The 22,094-nt window shown below is 51.4% G+C and overlaps 2 protein-coding genes and 5 pseudogenes across 2 annotated transcripts, besides 18 other annotated features; all 7 read left to right on the forward strand.

Annotated features, from left to right (window-relative positions):
- Nucleotides 1-1,296, forward strand: Tc00.1047053508285.5 (annotated as a pseudogene; the record flags this gene model as incomplete).
- Nucleotides 1-13,482: a sequence feature (areas not merged during assembly with more than two copies in the genome that could not be assigned to a particular haplotype).
- Nucleotides 1,943-1,967: a sequence feature (AT_rich).
- On the forward strand, nt 4,704-6,470 carry Tc00.1047053508285.10 (retrotransposon hot spot (RHS) protein, putative; the record flags this gene model as incomplete). The annotated part of the gene is made up of 1 exon (XM_805435.1): nt 4,704-6,470. The coding sequence occupies one exon, from the start codon at nt 4,704-4,706 to the stop codon at nt 6,468-6,470; it is 1,767 nt and encodes a 588-aa protein (XP_810528.1).
- Nucleotides 6,658-6,679: a sequence feature (AT_rich).
- Nucleotides 6,757-7,190: a mobile genetic element.
- Nucleotides 6,920-6,946: a sequence feature (AT_rich).
- On the forward strand, nt 7,301-10,150 carry Tc00.1047053508285.20 (annotated as a pseudogene).
- Nucleotides 10,555-10,575: a sequence feature (AT_rich).
- On the forward strand, nt 11,035-11,877 carry Tc00.1047053508285.30 (annotated as a pseudogene).
- On the forward strand, nt 13,251-14,018 carry Tc00.1047053508285.40 (annotated as a pseudogene).
- Nucleotides 13,483-14,301: a sequence feature (areas merged during assembly that could not be assigned to a particular haplotype. This can correspond to areas where the two haplotypes were merged or to regions with more than two copies in the genome that were merged during assembly.).
- On the forward strand, nt 14,286-16,253 carry Tc00.1047053508285.50 (annotated as a pseudogene).
- Nucleotides 14,302-16,067: a sequence feature (areas not merged during assembly with more than two copies in the genome that could not be assigned to a particular haplotype).
- Nucleotides 16,068-16,669: a sequence feature (haploid, Esmeraldo-like haplotype).
- Nucleotides 16,670-16,774: a sequence feature (areas merged during assembly that could not be assigned to a particular haplotype. This can correspond to areas where the two haplotypes were merged or to regions with more than two copies in the genome that were merged during assembly.).
- Nucleotides 16,775-17,732: a sequence feature (haploid, Esmeraldo-like haplotype).
- Nucleotides 17,377-19,752, forward strand: Tc00.1047053508285.60 (trans-sialidase, putative; the record flags this gene model as incomplete). Its single annotated transcript, XM_805436.1, has 1 exon — nt 17,377-19,752. One exon carries the CDS (start codon nt 17,377-17,379, stop codon nt 19,750-19,752), a length of 2,376 nt encoding a protein of 791 aa, XP_810529.1.
- Nucleotides 17,733-22,094: a sequence feature (heterozygous, non-Esmeraldo-like haplotype).
- Nucleotides 19,911-20,040: a sequence feature (T-rich).
- Nucleotides 20,661-20,724: a sequence feature (T-rich).
- Nucleotides 20,758-20,786: a sequence feature (AT_rich).
- Nucleotides 21,368-21,551: a repeat region.
- Nucleotides 21,549-22,094: a repeat region.
- Nucleotides 21,552-22,091: a microsatellite.

The raw sequence follows: 22,094 nt of genomic DNA on the forward strand, positions 1-22,094 counted from the left end.
GATTGCGTACAATGACGAAAAAGACGATTTCTCCATGATCATCTGTTCGACGGACGGCGGCAGCAGCTGAGTGCTTTCAAGGGACATTCTTCCTGCGGACTGCATTGACCTTCTCATTGCCGAGTGGGAGCAGGGACAACTTCTCGTGATTACTCATTGCTATGGGAGCCGGTACTGCAGAGTGCACGAGTCACGTGACAAGGGGACAATGTGGGTGGAAGTACCCGGGGCAATTGCAGGCGTTTGGGCCAATTCACAATCGGTTCGTTGGGAAAAGAGCTTGCGTGTGGGAGCCATTGTCACTGCGACCGTTGGAGGAAAGAGCGTCATGCTGTAGGCTCGGAAAGTGAGCTCCCCGTGGTGGGAGAGTGAGGCCCATGCGCTCTACGTTTGGGTGACTGACAGCAACCGCGTGTTTTGTGTTGGACCGGCTTTCATGGAGGCTGCTCTGAATAAGCCGATTGCCAACGCCCTGCTGTACTCGGATGGTGTGTTGCACCTTGTGGGAGCAATGGAGAATGAAGAGAAAAGCAGCCTGTTTCCTGCCTCCCCTGACGGAGGAGCTGCAGATGATCACTTCCATTCCCCGTAATTGGGCGGACGTGGACGCTTCCTTCTCCGCGTCGCCCGTAAGTACGGTGGGTCTGGTTGGATAACTTTCCAACGCAGGCACTGCCAACACGTGTATCGACGAGTGCCGTTGCATGATTGCAACGCTGACGAATGAAAAGAATGTCACAAATGGGCCTCAATTCGCAGGGCAACATTGCCCCGTGAACCGTTGGAAGGATAATAATCACTGTGGCTTCGTGAGTTACGACTTCGCTCTTGTGGCGACGGTGGCTATTTTCGAGACACACGCAGGCGTCAAGAGTATCCCTTTGGTTGGCGCGAAGGGAGCAGGCCGCACTGTGCACTTTTGGCTGTCGCACAGCCATGAAAGGAGTTGGGGTATGATGTTCAATGCAAACAAACACACCGGCCTTTGGGAGTTGAACAAACAGTAACGAGTGGTGCTCACGCTGCAGGACCGGCAACAAGGCCTTCGTGTAGATCAATGGTGAGTGTGCGTGGGATGCTAAAACGACATCATCATCGGGAAAGGGGCCACGCGCGAATTCACACTTTTACATTGGAGGGGATGGGAGCAGTGCAAGCGGCACCGGGGGGCCAAAAAAAGTATTTGACAGTGACGAGTGTCTTTTTGTACAACCGCATATTGACCCGGGAAGAAGCCGCAAAAGTTGGTTTCAGCAACCTTGCTCTTCCAGAGTCTCTTGCTGGGAAAATGCTTGAAGGGCCGGATGATCCAGCGGGAACTGGCGGTGGCTCCAAAGATGGAAACGCCTCTCAGCCCACGAACAACACTTTTTTGAAGAAGGGCTTTAGTGGCTACGGCACGGTGCGTGTGCGTGTGTGTCTCGGATCTTGTTGCTTCTACTTCTGGGGCTCTGGGCATTGCAGCTCTCAGCTGTGTGAAACGGTGGGAGCGGAGCCGCGACTCCCCGTGGAAAAGGGTGTGCAGCTCCTCAGGAAGACTCAATGCATTCAGTTGAGGACTTTTTATTTATCCCTTTTGTTTTCAACTCTGGATATAAAGTGCTGCTGGTGCCTTGTTGGAGGGGTCAGAACCCCTGCCTTTTTACTATTTTTTAATTTATTTTTTGTTTGCCGCTAGCTGCACACTCTCATGAGTGACGTGTTTCCCCCTGTTTTATTTGCTTTTGTTGCACCGCACGCGGTGCCGGCCTCATTGCTGTGCATTTGCGCGGACTGTACAAAACGAGGGTTGGAGGAAGAGGCCGAGTGCCTCATGAAATGTGAGGGATTTCGTGTGGACACGTGGAACACTGCGATCTTTTTTCCCCTCTCCAAGAAACATATGGAGATGCACAATTCCTGCTGCGCTGAGGGATATACGAAATGAAAGTCCACTGAGGCGATTTATTATTATTATTTATTTATTTCTGCTGAACCTACGCCCTTTTTCTTGTTTTTCTGTATTCGGCAATTCGCTGCGGCTTGTTTTATTGTTCGCTGTGCTGAATGCCACTATGTGTCTTTTTGTCCCATTGGGTGTCCCACTGCTAGCCGTGCAGTTGACACGCTCTCATCACTTTTTCTTTTCTGCTAGAGGCATCGATAGTCCGCGACGACGATCGTTTGTGTTCCCCCATTGCGATGGTGCGAGGGTGACTGGGCGCCCTGATGAGTGCACTCGGAGGGGAGCGGATGGTGTGCGCCGTGCCTCACTGTGAGTGCGGGGCGCCACTACCACAACCCGCTGTGAGGCGTAACGCTATTCCTTCGGGGCGGAGAGAAGTAAAGGACTGTGGTGGACTTGGATGCGCCTCGTTCCTCTTGTTGCGGCTGTGGGTGTGTGCTGTGCGCATTGCTGTTTTGCGGTACGATGTGTATGGCGGTGCTTCTGCGTGTGCCTTCTTGAATGCGCCGTGCGACGGGCTTCTCTTCTCCATGCCTTTGCCCTTTTGTGAGTGGGGGTGAGTGTGGGTGGCTGTCGACCTGCCCCGAGCATTGGGGTCCTCCACACACGTGAGGCTCATCTTGGCAGCCTCTCGCAGCTTACATGCCTCGTGACAGGGAGAGAGGGAAGAGTAGCGTGTTTCCTCCTGCTATAGACCTATCAATTCCGAGCAGTTGGAGTGCTACTAAAGGGAACAAGGGTGTGTGTCTTCACCTTCTTGCGGGAGGGCGCGCAGAGGTTGGTTTTCTTTTGTTACTTTGTTGTTACGGTGCCTGCGGCGACGTTAATGGGGGGTTTGTTCTCCAGAGGCATTCATTGTGCGATTTGTGCGTGTTCGGTGTCCAACGCTTTCCGCGCCGCCGAATATGGTGTTGCGCAGGATCGGAATACAAGGATGTGCAAGAGCATCGTGTCGCTCGCCCGTAATACACACACGCACACAGTTTCAGTGCGTCTGATACGTCACGTTCTTCGGAACGGTCGAAATCACTTGTGGGACGTCACTTCATTTTTGGCCTAGGGACAGCGAGGGAAAATGGAGAGATATGCCGAGAACGTAACGCTTCTCCATGATACCGCAGGCTGGCGGCGAAAAGGATCAGAGAGTCTCTACCCAACATTGAGAAGTGTGCAGCACTCTGATGATCCGGTTTTGCGCTTTTGGAACTCCTGATGTAGTGTACACCGTGTGGGCCTTTTTGCTGTGGATATGCATAGGGGTGATGTGGGGTGGAATTATTGTTGAGGGCAGCACGGACGCCGCCTGACCTTTATTGGAAGGATGCGTGGTGTTATTCCGTGCTTCCTGGCCTGCGTTGTCGCACTCATGCTGTGTGTGCGGATGGCCACAGTAGTGGAGCTGAATACGGTTCAATGTGTGTCGCTCACGGGGACTGCACGACACATTTATTTTGTTGGGAGGCCCAAAGGAGGGGCGCATCGCCGTTGCGTGCTTCCCGCGGCAGTCCATTACTCTGCGACTGTGCATGCCGCCGCCCGCTGCGCCACTGCAAGCCTTCGCCTTTGTGAGAAATGGGGAGCGTGACTGCTGTGGCGGTGGTCGAATGTTCTCGAATTGGTGCTTTTGGTGATTTCACTTAGAGCGCCGAGCAGCGAGGGGCTGCACACGCCCAGGAGGTGGGAGTGTGTGCTGCAACCGCACCTGCGATTTGCAGTTGGGATGTGACATGTTTCTTTGTATTTTTATTTTTGGTGATATGTGGGGCAGCGGTGTGTTGGCGCGTGCGGGCTGCTCATGGTTGCGTGTGTTGTCTTTCCTGCTGTTCCTCCGCTCAACTCCTTTGCGTGCGAAGGAACAAACGTTTTTACGGGCGTGTGGTGGAGCCGCGTTCTTGTTTGGAAAAAAAGCCTTCCGCAGGCATAATGAGTCTGCCGTCCGTGCCACACGAGGCAGTGGGGAGTTTCCTGGGATTTATTGGCGGGGTGGCACTGCACCCATGCCGTGTGGTAGGTTTGTATTCCGCAATGCACGGTGATGGGGATGTGCGGTGACAACTTCCTCCAGTGAAGCGACACGGGCAGCACGGGGAGCGGAACGGAGGAGTGGTGGCTGCGTGCTTCCAAGTGATACGTGAATGGCGAATGCAATATGAAAGGCAGCATCACGGCACTCTTTTGTGACACGCGCATTGCAGATATTTTCCATAAAGCATGCAAGTTGCACTCTTTTCTGTTGTTTGGGGGATTACCGTGATGCATCGCTGTTGCGGTGTGTATGATTTGTGGTTCTTGCGTGTGGCCATTGCTGCACCGAATTCTCTTCCCACTTGTGTCTGTGTTTGTATGTGTCAGGGTTTATGCCCGCACGTCCTTTTGTCAAGTGTGTGCGGTGGCGGTGCCCCAGGGGTGCGGGACCGTGGCGAGCGGGATGCGTGGGCGAACCCTTCGTGCGCACCACGTTGTTGTTATTGTTTGCTCTCTCCAAAACTGTTTTGGGTGGTTGGCACCCACGCGCCGTCGTTGCGGTTGTCCTGTGCATGTGGTTTTTATCGAATACTGTGTGGATGACTCTCTTGCTGTGGCTGTCAGTCATGCCTGTGACCTTTGTTTCTTACTCTTATTCCTTTTTTGTTTGGTGGTCAGTGTTCGGCTTTAACTCAATCCAACTACGAAAACAGGTATATAATCGATTCCCACGCGGAAGAGAATAATTAATAGTCTCCTCTCAGGCGCGGATTTCAACGAAGTTGGCTGAGGGATGGACATGCTGAAGGGATATTACGAGTCTGTGTACAATGCGAGGTGGCATCATGTCGTGGAAGTCCCTGGTGGCGAGGGGACTGAAATGGAGGTGAAGGAGGGGAAACCGAAACACTCATGGAATTACAAGAAAGTTGGCGACACTCTCGAAAAGGATGACGGTGTGCAGCAATCCGGTGCACCGCGTCCCAGGCTGTTGGTTCTCACCTCGGACAAGGCATGGCCGTACACGTGGGCGGGGAGTGAACATATTTGTGACTGCTGTGTGAACTGTGAGGTTGATCGAGTGTGGCAGATCGTCAAGCGCGATCTAACGGAGTGGTTCAGCCCTCACGGTCGGACCGTGTTTTCGCCTATGAAGCGTGTGTTGATTGGGACGCCCGGGATCGGGAAGTCGATGGGTGCCGGCTCGTACCTTCTCTATCAGCTGCTGCACTACGATGCCGAGAAACTCCCAATGGTTGCGTACATTATTAAGGAATCAGTATACCTGTTTGACAAGACTAAAAAATCTGTATCAGAACTCAGGAACGAGGACGCTTTCGTGGGTCTTTTGCAATATCTCACTCGACGTGGTGTGAAGGGTCATATTATCTACGATGTGGCAAAACAGGGGAGGGAACCGCATCCTGGTTTACCTTTCACTCTGTGGGGCATGATTGTGGTGACACCACCAGACAAAAACAACTTTCAAGGATGGATGGATCAAAATAAAGCAATGGGAATCGCAATGAATTGCCCCGATGAGAGCGATGTGAGGGCATTATGCGTTTGGATGAAGCACAATGAGCCAAGGGAACAAGGTGAATACTGGAAGCAGGTGAAGGAACGCATGGATGAAGTGGGACCGATTCTTCGCGTCATCTTTGACACGCAAAGCTTTAATAACCGGAAAAAAGATATCGGCGAAGCCATAAATGTTGTTGACAGTTCCAATGCTAAGCATTACGTTGGCGTGATGAGTGACGAATTATGGGAGGCTGTGAATGCGTCTCAACTTGTGCAAATTGTCCGACTGAGAAGGGATTTACCGACTGAAACATATCTCAATTCTCCAGCCTCCCATGTGATTGCCAACAAAATTTATATTCATCTATCGACGAAAATGCATTTTATGGAAATTTTTAAGCTACTCATGCATCCCGACGTCATTTTGTTATCTATCTTTTTGGAGATGTCAGGCACGGTCACGTTTATGTGTAGAGGTGCTGTGAATATAATAATAGGAAAACTCAAGGAACTGAAACCACCAGAAGGACGCGCTTTCCAGCCAGCGGCGCTGCAAAGGAACCCTCAAGGGCACCCTACTGAATTTGTTGGATTACCGACAAAGCAAGGCCTTCCTCTGGAGAAGAATTTCGCAAGGTACGGGGTGATGTACAAACCAGCCGTCGGGAACTTTCCGCTTGTGGACGCCTTTTTCTTCATGGAGTCACCGCGGAGGACACTGGTTGGACTGCAGATGACTACGGCACATGATCACCACACCAAAACCAGCACTGTGAAGCAGTTCACTGAGTACCTATCGTGGTTCTTTACGAATTGGGAGGAATTTGCTCAAGGTTTGTCGTGGGAGATTATTTATGTACAACACGCAGACAGCAAGCCGATGGAAAACTGCCAGAGATGTGATGTCGTCAATCCCAACAATGAAACCGACGCTGAAAAAAAAATTGTGGCGTTCTGGGATAAAAAGGTACGCCAGTACCAGTTTGTGTTAACACGTGATTTTGTAAGTAAAATCCGAGAAATGAGAACACAATAATCTTGGGGAAAGGGATAGGGAAGAAAGTTAGGGAAATAATTGGGGAATAAAGTGCATTTTGCTTGTAGTGAAATATATTGGGAGTATTTTAACGATTTTTATATGTGTGTGCCTACGGGGTCTAGACAGTGAATGCCTTTCGTTTCAGAGAACCGTTGTGATCGGCAGTGCCACACTCATCACACACTTTTTATTTTATTTTATTTTTTCCACCAGAGGCGCATCGTCACTGGAGGCTGTTGCGCACTACAGGAGCCGCATAATTTTTTAAAATTTTCATGGGTTTTTGTGAAAAGAATGCCTGAGAGGGCGGCTGGCTGCCCAAATAAATTCATATCTCGCACAAGCGAAGATATCTCTTCACAGCTTTTTTTCTCTTCTATCGCACTGTCTTTTGGGAGACCGCGATTGAGGGAGTCAGGGAGCCGACAGCTGCCAGACGGAGTTACTATTTATTATTTATTATTTTTATTTTTGCTTTCCCACCCACTTTGTGATCCCCACCTTGTGGGTGGAGGAGCCCAAAGGCCTGCCGCTTCGCGGGGGATAAGTGTTTCTAATTCTAACCATCCGCAGGAGTCAAGGGCAGTGATTGACGGAATGTGTATATATTTTGGGGAAAACATTACGGCGAACTCATTGCCTTTCCATTTACCGCTTTTTTTTTCCTTGTCCTTTTTGGATGATTTCAGAGTCCGGCCAGCGGCCCAGAAGATTATTCAGTGTTGTTTCCCTCTCGGTCTCTCTCGGTCTCTCTCTTTCTGTCTTTGACCCTCCTGTATGTGCATGCAACAAACACACAGTGCAGCATTCAAAGTGATATCCTTCCAATGGAGGCGAAAGCCGTTTCTGCTCCCACCAAACCACGACGCCGTCCTTGCAGCTCCTTGCGACAGTGCGGGTGGATGGCAACACGGTGCAGTTGAATTGCCCCCAGCCCCTGAGGGATGCCGGATTTGCGGTTGCTGGGGCCTTGTTTGACGTCGTTGAGGCGTTGGACGTGCCGGCCGCAAGTACACTCTTCCGAAAATTGTATGCCACTGCCGCCTCCAACTTTCCTCATGAACGCAAGAACATGGTGGCCTTCAGCTACGGCGTGCGTTCGTCACCAAGGCGACAACTTATGTACGGCTCTGCAGCTGGAGAAGGATATGCTGCTCGAGTCATCACTGAATTTATTTAGTTAGGTGCCAAAAAGGGCATTTTTGCCCTCTCATGCCACGTCATTGGGTCAACAGAGCACCGCGCAGACCTTCTTGACGACGACAACGAGCTCGGCGTTATTGTGGGCTCCGTGAAGGAGGGACCTCGTCTGCGAATGGTGGTGCGAATTCGTGTCTCATTGGCCGGCGACGCTCGAGCGGCGATGGACACTATTGTCAAAAACTATGAGAAGTAGCTTTTCCCGTGCTGTGTGAAAAGCAGCCAACGCCTGAGCTGGAGACAATGCCTTCCTATTTGCCCGACACCGTCGTTCCTCCGCTTTACCGCGATGATGGTGAGGCGGAGTTTGCATATTACATGGATGCGAACTCCCTGACATTTGTCGCCTTGGGAGATGCCGAAAGACCCGCCTTGTGTGGCATTGATGCCACCGCGCAGCCACACCACGAAGGGGCTCAACGAGCACTGGTGTCGGCAGCAGGAATTGTCTCCAGCATTTACCGCCGTCGTCTGCGCATTCCCTTTGGAAATTCAGAATTCAGTCAGTTGTTGCGCCGAGCGTACAATACGGAAAAAGGCAACCGCAACAATAGCCTCACTGGTTCTACCGAGACGGCTTTATTGGCTCACGCCTTTTCGGATGCCGTGTGGGCGGAGGAATCGTTCCATTGTCTCGACCGGAATCGGATCCGTTACAAGGGATCTTGCCATTGACAAGCGGTGTCTTGATCAGGACATCATGGAGTTGCGGGATGAACTCATGGTTGCCCGGACCGTGTACGACCACAGGCATTGTGGCTATGAATCCAACAGGCCCATTTCAGACATGGAGGAGGAAGGGATGAAGCGCGTCAACGCCATTGAGAGCAACCGTGAGGAGGCGCGGGAACGGCAGCTGAGTGTGTTTTGCGAGCGCTCCAAGCATGAGGTGGAGAAGATGGCCAAAGAGCTTGAGCGGAGAGGTGGGGCCACGTTGAACGAAATTAAGAGGGCTCTGGAGGCAAAAAAGCGGGAGAGCATTGCTCTGCAGGCCGACCGCGAAAGCCGCAATTGGGAGTACGAGCATAAGCTGGAGAAGATCCGAACGAGGAAACAGGACGAGGAGAGTGCCTCTGAGAAGTTGCGGCAGGCGATGCAGCAGCTGGAGCAAGGACTCAGCCTACGGCAGAGCACCATTTGGACGAGGGAGCAGCAGCTCGAGATGTTTCAACTTGACAGGGCGAAGGGGCGAGAGGCCATCATGCGGGAGCGGCATTCCATTGAGGCGGTGCGAAAGACCGTCCGGGAGGAGCGGTGTCGCCAGCGGAGGCAGTGGATCCATCAAATTAAGGAAATGAATACAAAATTCCTGGAACAGTTGCGTCTCTTGGCCGAGGAGCGGAAGAAGAAGCGCGAGCAGGCGAAAGCCAAGGAGGACGCCGCCGAGAGGGCTCTAGCTGCCGACACCAAAACGATCGAGGAGTATTTGCCGAAGCTCATTTCCCTTGAAGAAATTCCTGTGAATCCGGAGGAGACGGGCATCATTCGACGCCAGTTTGACGAGGTCTTCGCGCAATAAGTACAGACATACTTGGCCAGCGCTGAAGAGGAACGGGCCCGCAAGGAGAGGCTGGGACGAGGACTCGAGTTGTATCGACAGCGTATGCTTGATGATTACGTGGCAAAGAAAAATGAAAACTACATGACACCGAGGCAACGGAACACCACCTCAGTTCTGTTGTGGATCAGGTGCTGAATTACTTACGCAACGGGGTCCGCGTGACAACGATACCGAGCAAGGGCAATGGTCGCAGACGCCTATATTTTCTCTCGGAGGACCGCAAACGTATTCATTCCTGTGATCTGGACCATCAGGGATTCCCGTTAAATCGCAAACGGCCTCCAGTCACCATTTGTATACGTGACATTGAAAAAGTTCTCATCGTTCTGTCCACAGCCTCATTTGTGAACTACAGCGGCGAGGCACAGCTGGCAACAACACGCCAGGAGGCAGTTTTTGGCAATGGGACGTACCGCCATGATCCCACGCAAAACATCACTCCATCCAGCCTTGGAATAAACAACCACCGCGCATTCGCACTTTTTCTTCGCGGTGGGAAATCACTGGAGGTGGTTTGTGAGACTGACAGCGATTGCGAGGCTTGGCTTGTTGCTCTCAAGCGTCCACTGCATTTGAGGACTCCTGTGGAAAGGCTTCTTGAGGACCGACGGGGTACGTGAAGAGACGCACGTGTGCAGCCGAGCGATAATGACGTGGAAATGCGGTGGTGTGGCCACTTGACACCCGCAATATGCGAGGATTTGTTTCTTTGGCCCACGATGCAGCGACTCGTTGCGGCGAGGATCACATTCTGCCAGCCCTCTTCCTTCGGGTGGAACAGGAGCTGGCTGAAAAGCCTGAAAGGAGCACAATAACCGCCTATGGCGCCCGAGTTTGCTCGGGCCTGGATCTCTTTTGCTCTGGCCGACTTTACGACTACTTGTGCGAAAAGCGTGTCGTTCCGCCTCCGTACTAATTCCGTGGGATCTTTTATTGTTTCTCTCTTTTTTTTTCCCATGGCTATTTGCGGTTTTCTTGTGTGCTCTTTTAGGTGTATTGAGGCAGCTGGTTAGATAGTGGATAACTGTGGCACGATTTTGTATGGAAAAAGGGACTTTTGTGTCTCACGTGTTTGGGCTATTAGCGAGTGAAGGGAAAAAAAAAGGAAATGATGGTCACCACCACTACTGCTGCTGCTGCTTTTTTCCTTTTCTTTGCTGCCAGTTTGAAATGGGCTATCCATCATTTCTTGCGGGTGTTCCACACCCTTCTTCTTTTTTCCTCTGTTTCTGGATGCGTGTTTTTAGCACCGCCGTTGTGGGGCCGTTGCTTTGCCAACATGCATACGGGGGTGGTGCTCCTTCCCATAGATGTGCCGTGAAAAAAATATTAATATATTTTCAAATGCGCCGTGTGCTTCTCTGTGTGCGTGTAATGTGGGGCTTAGGCCTCACCCAGGCAGGGGCAATGACAACTTTGCATCATTGCGAGGCGGCCGGCGGTGCGGTGCACTAGCACAACAAAATGTGCGTTTCATATCATACAGAGTATTCGCTGCTTTGGGAATCGAACACTTATTTTTTGGTGGAACTACCAGGGCTTATCCACTGGGTGCGGTGCGTTGATTCGGCAAAGGGAACAGAATGACGTCCTCTATGAGGTGTGCCTGTGGAGGGAGAACTGAACTGCTACCTTGGTGAGTATAAAATATTGGTATTTATCTGAAACGAGGGGGTGCATCGCTGTGCATGACGAGACTTTATTTTCATACGGACGTGAGGCGGCGTGTGGAGGAGGCCAACGGGCATGAGCAATACGAGAGCGATGCCATTGTTGCCTGTTGAGATGCTTTGAGCAGTGATGATGATGATGATGCGGCGGACACTCTCAGGTAGAAACGCTCTTCTCGATGTCAGGATATTAAAGTTGCACGGTAATGTGCCGCAGGTTGACCGGCCCTCTTTTTGTGAGGCTTTCCGACACGTCGGTGGAGCTGCTCGGCGTTCTCCAAAAGGGTGTTCTGTTTTGCGCAGGTGTGGCTGCCCGAGGATCGTATCCGCCACGGGCGGACTGAAGTGTGCACGACGATCCTCCGACGGATCCAGCGTGTTGTACTCACCGCACTGGACGATCAATCCCGCATTGGCAACGTTGGGGACTCTCTGCTGTTCCTCATGCCACACGAGGCAGGATGCATCCCATGCGTGAGGACTCTTTATCGCCAAAGTGAGAGGGATCGGTGGCTCCTTTACGGGAAATGAGGCGGCAGCAGCAGCAAGTGGAAGAATTTTGATACGAGTCGTTTCTTTCCGCCACCCGGTGACGTTGGACCCAAAAGGCGGACCAAATGCGGATGCGGAGCACAGCCACTTACGTGTGCACTGTTATTCGACCTGTCGTGAAGCGGGATGGAACCGTCAACGACTCACCTGGCGGAGATGCGAGCTGGAACGATGACCTCGCCCGACTCGCACCGTGTGTGTTCCCATCGTACATGCGGGCGCACGCACACAATGCACAAAATATTACGGTGCCGACGGAGGATCCTCTCTTATTCCCCGCCGGTATTCGTTTGCCGCTTTCTTTTGTGGAAATGAAGAAGGGAGAGACACCGGGAGGGGGTCACGTTGCGGTTCTCTCTCATTTTGTGTGCAGCGCACCGCGTGCAGCATGATTGCCTCAAAATCCAGCACCGCCCGGTAAATCGATGGGGCACGAGGTGAGAGACTCCTCTTGTCAGCTGTTGGCGCACGTGATTGTGCGTCTGCGGCGGAGTTGGGCCTTTTGCGTGTTTGTGTCTCTTCTGTAGATGTGCGGTGGCGGTGGCGGTGGGCGAATGTTTTTGGTTGCACTTTTGTGCGTTGCTGTGGTTGATCCCTGCGTGGTGTGCGTGTGGCCCCAAAACAAAGTTGTTCGAGGGCTCACCTGTCGGCACGATGGCCGCAGCGTGTGGCTGCCACTCTGTTCTCTCGAGAGATATGCCGTGACGCTTTCACGTGTGTGTTGCCTCGGGGAAAATGTGCCGCCGGCTGTGTGATTGCCGGGTGGAGGGAGAGGCGTGGAGGGAAGTGCGTGGGTGCAGCGGTCAGGAGTCGCGCTGGGTGTCTTGCCGCGGAGGGCATTGCCCACCCAGCCTAGCACTGCTCCTGTCGGCACACACTCTCTCACTCTCTGCAGGATTGTATTCGACGCCACCAGCACGCAGCGAGGCAGCGGATGCCACCACCGCCACGAGTGCGACTGGAAGGGAACACACCTGCTGTTGCGTTCCGAGGGGGCAATCCGTGTGGCACAGTGGCGTGCCCACAACCCCCTCGCGGAGTCCTCACACGACACCGGGCACTGGCCGCGGAGTGTTTGCGTCGTGGAGGACACTGCGGCTGAGTCCCTCTTCCTTTCAGGTGGACGGACGCCTGTTTTTACTCTTTTTCCCACCCAGGCGGATGGCTGCGCGATGACACCACAACGAGGCAGTTGTTTTCACGATGGCGGGGCAACATCTGCAGGGTTACGCATTGGGAATATGAACGGCGAATGCAGTAAGAAAGGGAGTGTCATGGCTCTTTTGTGCTGTGCGAATTTCGGGGATTTTTCATAAAGCATGTAATTGCTTTCCTTTTTGTTGTGTTGAAACTTACCATGATGCATCGCTGTTGTGGCGTGTATGATTTGTGTTCCCTGCGTGTGGCCGTGGCTGCACCGAATTCTCTTCCCACTTTTGTGCGTGTTTTCGTGTGTCAGTGATGATATGCCCACGTCCTCTTGCAGAGTTTGTGCGGTGGACGGCGGTGCCACACGGGTGCGGAACCGTGGCGAGCGGTATGCGTGGACGAACCCTCCGTGCGCACCACGTTGTTGTTATCGTTTGCCCTCACCAACACTGTGCTGGGTGAATGGCACCCACTTGCCGTCGTTGCGGCGGTCCTTGTGCATTTTGTGTGCACTTCACACCGTGTAGGTGACTCTCGTGCTGAGGCTGTCAGTCATTCCTGTGCGTATTTTATTCTAGTCTTCCTTTTGACTGCTGGTTAGTATTCAGCTTTAACTCAATCCAACTAAGAAAGCAAGGAGAAACAATGTCCGGAAATAAAGCGTCTGCTGTGCCGCAGGGAGATCGTCAGAGGAGAGCGAGGCCGGCGTCTGAAGGTGACACAGATCAACCCGCTGCGACACACACAAGAGACGAGGAAGCGCAGCGACCACAGTGGACGATGAGCAGCACCGTAGAGGACATTCTGCTGGAGGGAAGCACTAGCAGCACTGAAATGAAGCTGAATGAATTCCTTCGTAATTATTTTGGCGGCAGGGGCGTTGTTGACACCAATGAGAACGTCTCTATTTCGGTGTTTGTTTTGAATCCCGAGATGTTTATTAACGACAATGAAATATTGGGCTTAATAACGGCATCGTCGTCATACAGAGAGCTGAAAATAGAGCTGGATGAGAGGGAAATACTATTGGAGGCTGTTAATAGGCTTCATCACGAGGGTGTGCTCTTTCTCGGGCAATGGAGGGACTATGAAGAAAAGGATACGGTCACTCCTCTTGCAAGGGGAAAATTGAACGGAGTACTCACTCAGGTACTGACAGAAGAAAGACGTGAGGCAGGAGAAAAGGCAAGGCGGGACCAACAACAAGTAATATTTAACTTATATGCTGTGATCGGAGATTTGTTGTTTGGAGGAAGAGTTCGCGTCAAGGAAATAAAGCTGAATGATTTTCTTACGCTGGAAATGGGAGGCAAAGGCATTTTGCACGCCAATCGGAATGTCTTACTGAGGATTTTTTTAGTGATCCCACGAGGTATATCCGCGATGCGGGAGTATTGAACGAAGTACGGGCATCCCCTGGCTCAGCCGGCCACCTCAACGTGGTGCCAGGGTCTAGTACTCTTACTAGAGAGGAAGCCAAGCGCCTGCTGTTCATGCTTCAAACCCGATGAGTAGTTGTTACTTAGTTTTACGGGCCGGAAGGGCAGATGTTGGAGCCATTCTATAGTGGCTGCCCGCGGAGTAAGGTTATCCTTGCTACTGAATTCCTTCGTACGCTTACCAGAGCTGCACAATTGAGGCGTAGTTAATACGACTGGTAAGAGAAGAAAAAAAAAAAAGTACGGGCATCAGGTGCTTATGCGGAGATGGAGAAGACTGTACGGGAGGAAATGGGTTTGGAAGAAGATGTAAATAAGCTTTACAAAAATGGTGTGGACAATCTACTGAAGTGGTTGGTGGCTACTGCGGAGGTGAAAACAGGTGTTCATAAAGTCACTAAAAGGTTTTTGGATGTAGCCGCCGAGGAGGCGAGGACCCAAAGAAGTCGATCGCACCGATATACCTAGAGGGATTCTACGAGTCTGTGTACAATGCGAGGTGGCATCATGTCGTGGAAGTCCCTGGTGGCGAGGGGACTGAAATGGAGGTGAAGGAGGGGGAACCACCGCAGTCATGGACGTACAGGGCAGTTGGCGACTCTCTCGAAAAGGATGACGGTGTGGAGCAGTCCGGTGCAGAGCGTCTCAGGCTGATGGTGCTCAACTGGGACGATGGATGGCCGTACACGATGAATGGGCCGCATAGAGCCGGTAATGACTTGTGTGTGAACTGTGAGGTGGATCGAGTGTGGCAGATCGTGAAGCGTGGTTCAGCACTTACGGTGAGGACGACTTTAAGCCCAAGAAGCGTGTGTTGATTGGGACGCCCGGAAACGGGAAATCGATGGGTGCCGGCTCGTACCTTCACTACAAGCTGCTGCACTACGATGTGGACAAACTCCAAGTGGTTGTCGACTGTTTTGGAAATACGATGTACGTGTTTAACAAGAACACCAAAATTGTGACAATATACATGGGTAATAAAACATCCAAGAGTGTTTTGGGTGGTTTGTGGAAGAGTGGGATGAAAGGGTATATCATTTACGATGTGGCAAGGAAAGGAACACCGCCCGACACAGATATTGCGCCCCCAACCGGATGGGGCATGATTGTGGTGTCATCGCCAAACTTAAGCAACTATGATAAATGGGCGAATCAAAGTGAATCCGTACAAATCGTAATGAATTGCCCTGAGAAAGACGATGTAAAGGCGATGTGCGTTTGGATGAAGCAAAATCGACAGCTTGCGGAGGAAGAAGCGGAGGAAGAAGCGGACTACTGGAAAAAGGTGGAAGTTCGAATGGATAAAGTGGGACCGCTTCTTCGCTACGTCTTTGATCAGAGCGCATACAAAGATCGGATTGACTCGTGCAGAAGTACAGTTAATAAAATGGTCTTGTCCGACACCCAATCTTACTCTGTTTTGGGGACTAATAAAATGTGTGAAGGTAGCCACGTCTCTCACAAACTTGTAAAGGTCGTACGAGTACGAGGAAATGAGGATTCCGAATTGCCTTACAATGCACTGATTTCTTCTCATCTTACAGAATTAACTTTATGCAAGTTGGCGGAGTTAATGGTGCCGAATGATTTTAATTTACTCATATTGGCTATCAAGGACGACCTCATATCAAAAGTCCTTGAAGATCATTCCTTGTTTGCATTTTTAAGTGAGGACTTTGTAAATGCAATAATACCGAAACTCACGGAGCTGAAACTAGAAAAGGATGCTCCGCCACACCGCTGTGCATTGAGAGTGCATCCACATGAGCGCTCTCTCAAGCCCTTTCTTTTACCGTTACTGAAAGATTCTGAGGGGAAGATGGATGTAGAGTATCGGGTGCTGTACAAACCGGAGGCTCAAAACTTTCCGCTGGTGGACGGCTTTTTCTTTTTGGAATCAAACCCGAAGACGCTGGTTGGGCTGCAGATGACTACGGCGGGTGCGCACCACACCGTAACCAGCACTGTGAAGCAATTCACTGAGCGTATGGCTAAATATTTTAATGGTTGGGAGGAATTTTCCCGACAATTGTCATGGGAGATTATTTATATACAACACGCGGACAGCACGCCGATGAATGACTGGCAGGGATGCGGTGCCGTCAATCCCAATAGTGTGAGCAAGAAGGAAAAGCAAAAAATTGCGGTGCTTTGGAAGGAAAAGGCGCGCCAGTACCAAGTGTCAATACCATCCAGAGACTTTTGAAGAGACGAAGCACTCCGAAGTGGGGAAGAACCGTCGAAATAGGAAAACAAATTGGGGAGGGAAAGGGGGTAGTTTTGATTTCTGGTAAAAACATTGTGGGGGTTATATATTTTTGGATACTTGTGTGTGCGCATACGGTGCGGGCGCACCAGCATCAGGCGGCAGTATATCGCACACAAATGCCAAAAGTGTCCAACACCATCGAACGTAACAGTGACAGAAGAAAATTAGGGGAGAGTGGGGTTGTTTGTTTCTGGTGAAAAACGTATTTCGAGTTGTTTAATACATGTGAATGTTTGTTTTTTTATACGACACCGGTGCACCATCCGCTTTGGGAGTAAGGCGCACAGATGCCAAAAAATTACAACGCGATGTTTTTTTACAACGACAGAAAAACAAATCAGGGATGCCAGGGGTATTTTGGTTATTGGTAAGAAAATGTTGAAGGCTTTTTATTTATGTGAATGCTTCTGTTTGTGTACAAGGTGTAATAAGAGAATTTCTGTTATTAAGGAATTACCGTCTTTAGCTGTATCGTAGTGTTAATACATTTTCCTTTTTATTCTATTTTGTTCTAGGACCCATCATTAAGTGAAGCATCTTAGCGGGATGGACGACGAGTAAGTTCTATTGAGGAAACAATGCGCAATCCGTGTGAACGCATGGAGTAAGGCATCGCTTCGTGGATGGATGAGGATCCGCTTCCGCGTGTGCCTTTGGGTGATTGCTAGCTCCGTATGCGTTGTGTGTCGGTTCCGGGCTGTGACCGTATCCCGTTGGCTGTAGGATTGAGCTGGAGGCGGTGGCGGTGTGTGCGTTTGTTTTGTGGAGGGCCGAATCTCTTCTCCCGCGGACTTGCGATATGTGTGTTTGTTTCTTCTTTTTGGGCGATGTTTTTTCATTTCACCTCTTCCGGATTGTCTTGTGTCCCGCTCTCTGCGTGGGTGCTCTGCTCTGCTCCTCACTGACCTTTCTGGTGTATTGCCGCTGCTGCTGTTCTCCCCACTTGTTGAGCACAGTCACGCTAGGAAAGAAAGCAAACAAGCGCTAATCGCTACTGCGAAATTCGAAGGCACCAAAAGGACCAACAGCACACACAAACACCGCCTACACGCATATATATATGCTCTCACGTGTTGCTGCAGTGAAGGCACCCCGCACACACAACCGTCGCCGCGTGACCGGATCCAGCGGAAGGAGGAGGGAAGGAGGAGAGAGTGAGCCGCCGAGGCCCAACATGTCCCGGCGCGTGTTTGCTTCCGCGGTGCTGCTCCTAATTGTCGTGACGATGTGCTGCGGTGGAGCTGCGACCGCTCAGGTGGGAAGTAATGCTGATGCTTCAACTCCTGGGTCGGCATTGACGGGTGCCATTGCTGGAGAGGGGAGTGCTTCAGGGGGTGTTGAGGGGCTGCAACGGGTCGATCTTTTTGTGCCGCAGAAGACGCAGGTGCTGCCGAAGAAGGGGCCTGACTCAAGTCGGAGGGATTCATTTTTTTCACCCTCTCTCGTCAGCGCTGGTGGAGTAATTGCTGCTTTTGCCGAGGGCCACATAAATACCAAAAACCCCCATAACGAATCAGCTAAGCCGTTTTCTGATGTTGTTGCGGGGTACATCGACTCTGCGTGGGAATGGCCCACTCTTGTTGAAAAGGTGAGTGAAAGTACATGGCAAGCACACACTGTGCTTGGTAAAGCGGAGGGAAAGAAGAGTTTGGATGTTGTGCTCCGCCCCACAACCACCACGAAGGGCAATAAGGTGTTTCTTCTTGCGGGAAGCACTGATTTGTCCTATGTAAATTGGAGTTGGAGAGAGGGTAGCTTGGAGCTGAAACTGGTTGTGGGTGATGTCACGAAGCCTACGAGCAGCGAGCCGACTGAACGTATCAAATGGGGCGAAATCAAGTCTCTGTTAAACGAGAGTACTATAGCTGCTCAAAAAGGTAAATTGACGGAGTTCCTTGCTTCTGGTGGCTCGGGTGTTGTTATGGAGGATGGCACCATTGTGTTTTCTCTGATGGCGGTGAATGAAAAAAAAGATGGCGTTTTCTCCTTGATCATTTACTCGAAGGACAACGGCAGTACCTGGTCGCTCTCTGAGGGCATTTCCCCTGCGAAATGCGGTGCACCCCGCATCACCGAGTGGGAGGGATCACTTCTCATGATTGTTGATTGCGAGAATGACCAGAGGGTGTACGTGTCGCGTGACATGGGGACAACGTGGACGGAGGCCATCGGGACACTCTCAGGCGTGTGGGTCAACTCACAATTGGGAGACTATCCGGACGGAGGCTTGCCTGTGGAAGCCCTCATCACCGTGACCATTGAGGGCAGGAAGGTCATGCTGTACACACAGAGAGGGTACGCCTTGGGGGAAACGGAAACGACCAGTGCGCTTTACCTTTGGGTCACGGACAACAACCGCTCGTTTTTTGTTGGACCGGTTGGCATGGACAATGCTGTGAAGGGGGAGCTTGCCGGCGCCCTGCTGTACTCGGATGGCAAGTTGCATCTTTTACAACGGAGGGACAGTGGTGAAGACAGTGTCATGTCGCTTTCCCGCCTGACGGAGGAACTGAAGGAAATTAAGTCCGTCCTCAGCACTTGGTCGCAAAAGGACGTTTTCTTCTCCAGCTTGTCTATACCCACGGTGGGTCTGGTGGCGGTATTGTCCGATGCGGCCGGTGATGGGAGATGGTACGACGAGTACCTTTGTCTGAATGCGACGGTGACGAACGCCACGAAGGTCAAAGATGGATTTCAGTTGACGGAGCCTGACTCCAGGGCAGTATGGTCTGTGAACATTCCGGATGGTAATGTGCGTCATATATCCTTGAGCCACAACTTCACACTCGTGGCGTCGGTGATCATCGAAGAGGCTCCGAGTGGGAACACACCTCTCCTGACTGCGGTGTTGGTTGACGCTGGGCCCGAGTATTTCATGAGACTGTCGTACACCGCGGATAACAAGTGGATGACGATGCTCAAGGACGAGAAAAAACCAACAACGGAAAGCAGGCCTTGGGAGGCGGGAAAAGAACACCAAGTGGCACTCATGCTGCAAGGCAACAAGGCCTCTGTGTACGTTGATGGTGAGTTGCTGGGGGAGGAAGAAGTGCCGTTAACAGGTGAAAAGCCACTTGAGATTTTCGCGTTTTGCTTTGGCGCGTGCAAAATTGATGGTGATGAGGAGGAGTCAAGTCCGAAGGAGATCGGAAAAAAACCTCGTGTGACGGTGACGAACGTCTTTCTGTACAACCGCCCACTGAATTCCACTGAAATGCGTGCAATCAAGGACAGGATCCCCGTTCCGACGAGAGCTCCAGAACCACAAGTGAAAATTGCTCCCAAACCTGCCGCGCCTGCTGCACCTGCTGGGAATGAAGAAACGGCACGAGAAACGGGTGATGGTGGGGCAAATGGTGATGCTGTTTCCGCGTACGGGAGGGTGCTGCTGCCGCTGCTTTTTCTGCTTGGACTGTGGGGCCTTGCGACTGCGTGAGGAGTGTGCGGCCTCAGTGTGGAGTATTTGCGCCCTCTTCCACACCGACACTCACACACTCCGCTCGGAACAAAGTTCACCTTGCAAATAACAATTTCTTTTTGCTTTTAGTACCTTCCTTCTTTTGCTTTTTAATTTAGGGCAACCACTATGGACATTTTTTTCTTCGGCTTTTAATTTTGTTTTCTTTTCTGTTTGGAGTATAATTTCTCATGTTTTTTTATGTTTGTTTTTAATTATCTTGGTTTGCTTTTTTATAAAAATTTTTATATCTGTTTTTTCTTTTATGCTGCACTCTTCCTGCGAGGGGTGCCGTGTGTTTCCCGCCCAACTGCTCCACTCGCACACCACCGACACGCTCATGACGACGGCCCTGTGCGCCTCGCCTGCTGCACGCATGAGGAGGGGCCGCGACGAACGGCGCGCTGAGGGAGCCGTGACGTGTGGGCGTGCGACGAGGGCCTGTGGGGCGGCGCACACATTTCTTCCCTCTTGTTTTGTTTTCTTGCGGCCAGGGCGGGCAGACACCCGCAGCGCCACGCACACACACACAGCCACACCCTGCCGCCGTGTTTTTTTTTTTTGCTCACTCTCCCGATGGAGAGACGCGACTCCCGTCATGTCTGCGTGCTTCTCTCAGTCCCACACACACACGAGTGACTGTGCTCTGCGGGCGGCACTCGCGCGCCGATGAGAGGGCTGAGGGGAGCAGCAACACGCAGATGACCCATGAAATATAAACGATGAGCGGACACACGGAGGGTCGGACGGTTGAAGCACACGTAATTATTTAATTTTCTTTTGCGGCAAAATATACAAACAGTTTCTGGAGCAACATGGTGGTTAGGTGCTTTTTTTGTGTGGTTTTTCTTATCATGATTTGTGTGTATCCGTAATAGAGGACGACATTTTCTTTTTTCTTGTTTTTTCTTGTTTTTTCTTGTTTTTCCTTTTTTTTTCTTTCATTTTTTTCCCCAAAGTGTGAGGTGTGGAATGGTGAAGATGAATTTTTTAAAATTTTAATAGTTTTTTATGAATTGCCGCTGCTTTGGTCTGCAGTGCAATATCATGAGCCTGAGCAGTCTCTTTATTTCTGCCGTGCACTTCTGCAGTGCTGTTTTTGTTTGTGCGTCCCTTCACATGCTCTGCTCCTGTTTTTGCTTCTTTTCTTTGTGTTTCTGCAGGCACACACACAAGATGCACATTGCAGTGGATTTGGATGCTTCTTTTGTAGCGGTTGCTGGCGGTTGCGGGTGGCTGCTGCTTCCTCCGTGGGCATGAAGGGAAGGAGGGGCGAGGGAGTGCACACCGCGAGTCAATTTTGCTGTTGGCGTGATGCACCGCCTGCGACTTATTTGAGTTGGGCACCGAATCCCAGTGTGGGTGTAATGGCTGGAAATTTGTCGCCGCGTCATGGATGGATGAGGAATCGCTTCTGCGTGCGGCTCTTTGGGTGATTGCTAGCTCCGTATGCGTTGTGTGTCGGTTCCGGGCTGTGACCGTATCCCGTTATCCGTGGGATTGAACTGGAGGCGGTGGCGCGGTGTGTCGCTTCTTGTCCATGTTGGGTGACTGCTGGCGGTGTGTGCGTTTGTTGTGTGGAGGCCAAATCATCTTACCCGCGGACTGAGCCAAAAACTGCTGTGAAAGGCCGCGTCTTCTCAGTATGGACTTTTTGCCGTTGCGCGGTGTGTTTCTTCCGTATCTTTCGTTATGCGCGTCACTGCCTGACATGTTTTTCCGGAGCGTTGGGCGCGACCATCTGCCGTGGCCACAATTTGTATGGTGGAGCGCGCGGGTTAGGGTTAGGGTTAGGGTTAGGGTTAGGGTTAGGGTTAGGGTTAGGGTTAGGGTTAGGGTTAGGGTTAGGGTTAGGGTTAGGGTTAGGGTTAGGGTTAGGGTTAGGGTTAGGGTTAGGGTTAGGGTTAGGGTTAGGGTTAGGGTTAGGGTTAGGGTTAGGGTTAGGGTTAGGGTTAGGGTTAGGGTTAGGGTTAGGGTTAGGGTTAGGGTTAGGGTTAGGGTTAGGGTTAGGGTTAGGGTTAGGGTTAGGGTTAGGGTTAGGGTTAGGGTTAGGGTTAGGGTTAGGGTTAGGGTTAGGGTTAGGGTTAGGGTTAGGGTTAGGGTTAGGGTTAGGGTTAGGGTTAGGGTTAGGGTTAGGGTTAGGGTTAGGGTTAGGGTTAGGGTTAGGGTTAGGGTTAGGGTTAGGGTTAGGGTTAGGGTTAGGGTTAGGGTTAGGGTTAGGGTTAGGGTTAGGGTTAGGGTTAGGGTTAGGGTTAGGGTTAGGGTTAGGGTTAGGGTTAGGGTTAGGGTTAGGGTTAGGGTTAGGGTTAGGGTTAGGGTAA

The sequence above is a fragment of the Trypanosoma cruzi genome, genomic scaffold (assembly GCF_000209065.1).
Source record: "Trypanosoma cruzi strain CL Brener 1047053516757 genomic scaffold, whole genome shotgun sequence".
Taxonomy (NCBI): Eukaryota; Euglenozoa; class Kinetoplastea; order Trypanosomatida; family Trypanosomatidae; genus Trypanosoma; species Trypanosoma cruzi.